Source organism: Myotis daubentonii, chromosome X (assembly GCF_963259705.1).
Source record: "Myotis daubentonii chromosome X, mMyoDau2.1, whole genome shotgun sequence".
Lineage (NCBI taxonomy): Eukaryota > Metazoa > Chordata > Mammalia > Chiroptera > Vespertilionidae > Myotis > Myotis daubentonii.
The window spans coordinates 90,600,407-90,604,642 of NC_081861.1; the positions used below are offsets into that span (position 1 = coordinate 90,600,407).

General features: G+C 48.6%; 1 protein-coding gene across 1 annotated transcript; it reads right to left on the minus strand.

Annotated features, from left to right (window-relative positions):
• Positions 1 to 2,581: 2,581 nt before the first annotated feature.
• On the minus strand, positions 2,582 to 3,466 carry OTUD6A (OTU deubiquitinase 6A). The gene has a single exon (XM_059679975.1). The coding sequence runs from the start codon at positions 3,464 to 3,466 to the stop codon at positions 2,582 to 2,584; it is 885 nt and encodes a 294-aa protein (XP_059535958.1).
• Between the last annotated feature and the right edge of the window lie 770 nt (positions 3,467 to 4,236).

Sequence of the window (4,236 nt, forward strand, 5' to 3'; positions counted from 1 at the left end):
CCAGTAATCCTTCTGCAGCTAGGCCCTTTCCCAGTCTATGCCCCTACCCACCTGGATCCCCTTATTTTTAAAGGCCCTCTACACTAGCCAGGACACCTCTGTTAACTTGTAGCTCCTCACTCACCCAGTGCAGCCCAATCCAGTAGAGCATCCTTCCCATTTCTAGAGCTCTTCACCAGCCTTTGCCCATGTGAGGTCCCCTTCATCCATCTGCCTATGTCCCTTAGCCCATTCAGATCCCCTCCTCTAGCCAGGCTCTCTTTACCACCTATACCCTGTTTCCTAGCTGGTCTCCCCTTCCTCACTCCAGCCTAGTCCCCTTTCCCTTGCCCTGTCCCATTCATCTTCTTAGGCTGATCCTGTCCTCAATTTTCACCCTTCTTGCCAGCCAAGCACCCTTCTGTGGATTATGCCTCCTGTCCTAGCCTATTCTACCTTCCCCAGCCAGTGTTCTCATCCTTGGAAAAGGGCCTCTTTTCACAAATACCTGGTTTTCTCAGGGACCTCCTCTTCTCAGCCAGCTGACTATCTGAAACTTATCTGATACACACGTTTACATAGTGAGTTATCTGGAAGGTTTTCCATATATGTATTTTGGGAACATCCTCCCCGCCCCCCACTCCAAGAAACCAGTGGCACTTCTTTACCTCCTGAAATGTGACCTTGGATTGGAGAGTTTTTGGAAGTGGGAGTTCTTTTTCATGCATAGCAATTAGAACATCTTTAAGTGAAACCATTACATGATGTCTTCCACAGAGTGAAACAAATCAACTCAGGACAGCCTCAAGATAAGGTTCCTCCCTAAATCCTTCTCTGGGAAACACTGCACTCCAAGACACCACCAAGACCACAAGCCCATTCCTCCTCCCAAAAGCCTCATTTGTCTCCCCCACTCCTGCTCCCTAACTCTCCAGGATTCCTTTGTTGAAGTAGTTCCTGGGATACAAGCTCTATATAAACTGAGTCAGCTACACAAAAATACAGAACCAAGTATTTTTTAAACTGCGTTTATTTTTAAAACAAATTGCATAACTTTTTTATTTTAGAACATTTGGTGTGTACAAAGAATTTTTAAAGGATTTTAAGTATCCTCACTGGAATACAGCATCTGAAGATTGAGATTTTTAAAAGTTGTTCACTGAAAACCATTTTACTTTTACTATTCCTTTGGCAAATTCAAAATATCAACAAGTCTCAAATATCAACAAAAGTAGCTTGCTCGCTTTTTGGCCTCATGCCAGTTACAGATATAACAAAATGGATTAAATGCTCTGGTACATTTAAAGTCTCCTTTATAAACTTTTCTATCTCTAAGAATTACCAAAAAAAAGTTCAGACCTGTCACACTTCATACCAGTTGTAGATATAACAAAGTGGATCAACTACTTGAATAAAGTCATACTCTTTTAATGTCTCTGAAAATAAAGGAGACTCTACTGGTTCAGATCTCACTCCTTAGCAAGTTAAGCTCACTATCAATTTGTCTCTTTTTGCTTCACACCACTTGTAGCTATAATGAAATGGATCACTACTTGAAAAAAGTTGTATTCCTTCCTATTTTTAATAAAAGAAAATAAGTTGGTATCTTTCACATCCTAAAGTTAAATCTTATCTAGCCTATCAGTTTGCATTTATATATAAATCTATATTTAACTTACATTTAACTTGTAGATTTAACCAATACTATTTAAAATTTAGCAAACATGTACAGAACTACAATTAATTTGAAACCACACAAGTTTTTATGAAAACAAAACAAAATACTAAAGGAGCTCTTGTCTCCTGAGTAGCCTAGCTTAACTCAAAAGGAACAAAAAATAAGGCAGCTCATTCTAGGGAGAATGCCCGCTCCCTTCCCAATACCTTCCCCCAGGCATTTTTTCCTTTCCTCAGCCCTTCTTTTGCTTCTGCAACTTGTTTCCTGAGCCCATTTCTCCTGCAACTCACTTCTTCTTCCTCTGTAACTTTCTCTAAGTAAATTTTCTCCTATAGTTTGGGGAAAAAAAAGAAACCCCAAAGAGCCCACGAAACAATCCCTCCCCCCACCAAGAACTAGGCAAAAGGCATTCACAAGGCATTTCGAGTACATAAATGCCAAGTGTATCTAAGTAATCCAATATATTCATGGACAATCTGAAGATGCTGAGCTAAGCTGATTTTTCCCCAAGTTAAGAACGCCATCAAACCCAGTTTCCATTTTAACCCCCACATTATTTGTAACATAACCAATTCTCATCGGCCAGGGAAGCAAAAACCCTGAAGGGCAAGATGCGGTTGGGACTTTCAAACTGACGCCCTTAAGGCGGTGCAATACAGATCCCTTCCCTGTGCCGCGTCCCTGCCCCCCACCGTGCGAAAGAGGCAAAGACGGAAAGGGGGAGGAGGAAGAACGACCAGGTGGAAAAGCGGGGCGCGGGGCTGTTAAATTTTGAATAAGACGAAGAAAAGAAAAACCAGAGCAGCAAGGCAAAGGGAACAACAGAGCTTACTGAGGGGACCAGGCGGCGGCGGCGGCCCCGGCGGCGGCGGCGGCGGCGGCGGCCCCGGCGGCGGCGGCGGCCCCGGCGGCGGCGGCGGCGGCCTACAAGAACCACGAGGCGACGCCCCCCACGGCGCCGGCTTGGGCTTGGGCCGGCATCACCGAGTCGTAGTGCTCCCCGCCAAAGCTGGAGGTGTAGCGCCTGTAGACGAGGGTGAGCGGCTTCTTGGTGTACTCCTCCCCGAAGAGGAGGACGGGCGACTCCATCTGGATCACCTCGATGGGGCACTGCAGGACGTGCGACAGGGCCCTCAGCTCGAGTTGGCCTCCCCACGGTGCGTTGTGCACGATGTCGTCGCAGTAGTTGAAGAAGTCGTCGCGGGTGTAGACATCGCCGGTTTCGGGGTCGCTGAAGAAGGGCAGGAATTCGTCGACGTGCTTCCGCAGGTAGTTGGCGGTGCGGCCCCGCAGGTTCTCCACGGTCACGGAGAACCACAACTGGTCTTGGATGGCGCGGTACATGCAGTGGCTGTCGGCCGGGATCTCCTTCATCTCCAGGTTCTTGGCCGCCAGGATGACCGCTAGCTTCTCCTCCTCGTCGCGGCGACAGCTGGCCAGGTACCCCGCCTCGGCGGCAGCCGCCATCTTCTGGCGCTCTCTCTGGAGCGCCGCCCTTCTTTCGCGCCTTCTCTGGGCCCTCGAGAGGCAAGGAGGACAGTTCTCAAGATTCATCTTGGCCAGACCCTCACTGACGGAATCGAGATTGCTGCTAGCAGGGGGAAGCTCTGTGTACTTCTCCAGCTCCCGCTGTTGTCTCTGCTCCATTTCGGCCTCAAGGCGGGCCACGTCAAGGAGCAACTGCTTTCTTTTCTTCTTGTCGTTCTTAGGGACCGAGTTCTTCATGGCCTGGATGCGGTCCTGCAGCTCTTTTTTCTCGCGGAGGTGGCGACGCTTCAGCCGCTCATACTCAAGCTGCAGATCTTCCATCGTGTTTAACGGCTGGCGAGAACCGAAGTTTGGTGGCGGCGAGAGGACCCGCTACAGTTCAGTCCAACTGCTCAAACCGTCCAACAGGTAGCTGATCTCAGCCTCCACTGGCGGGCTGCTCTGTTCGTTTAAGACCCTGGTTGCCCGCCCACTATTCATGGCCCGCTCTGCCATTGGCCACTGTCTCAACATGGCCACGCCCCAAGACGCCTGGCACTGGGATTGGCTGCTGGGAGACCCTAGACGTGCCCCTATTAGACACCATAGCAACAGGTGTTTCCGGTTCAGAGCTTGGTTTGAAACTAGGCCTGTAATCCAGCCTTTGCAGGTTATGTGCAGGGTTCCGCCTTTGCAGGTTTCGCGCAGCAACTGCGCTTGTAGAATTTTTCATGGACTCTTACTACTTCATTTCCAAGCCTGAACACAATGCAGACACTGGTCGTGTGTGAGAATTACAACAAATGTTACACCAACAGCTGAATGTGCTCTCACACTGGACTTGTCCAGGAGGCATTGTGGCTTCTTCCAGTTTTTCAGGTCTCTTGACCAGAGAACCCTTGGTTTTGTGTATTAGAACAAAGACATTTCCTTACATTCCTGGGAGCAGAGAGCCCTTTCAGTTTAGGTCTCAAATCCGCCCTGTCCCATCTCACTGTTAAAAGGCCACAACCACTGTCCTTAAAGTCATTCACTACAACTAGGCAGACCTCTTGGTTTGTACCAACTGAATGTACCTTCCCTAAACTTCTTTCCCACCTTCCACAATGGGC

What these genes read in the sequence shown, in the direction of transcription:
- OTUD6A (XM_059679975.1), bottom strand. Translation starts at nt 3,466, where the DNA reads ATGGAAGATCTGCAGCTTGAGTATGAGCGGCTGAAGCGTCGCCACCTC.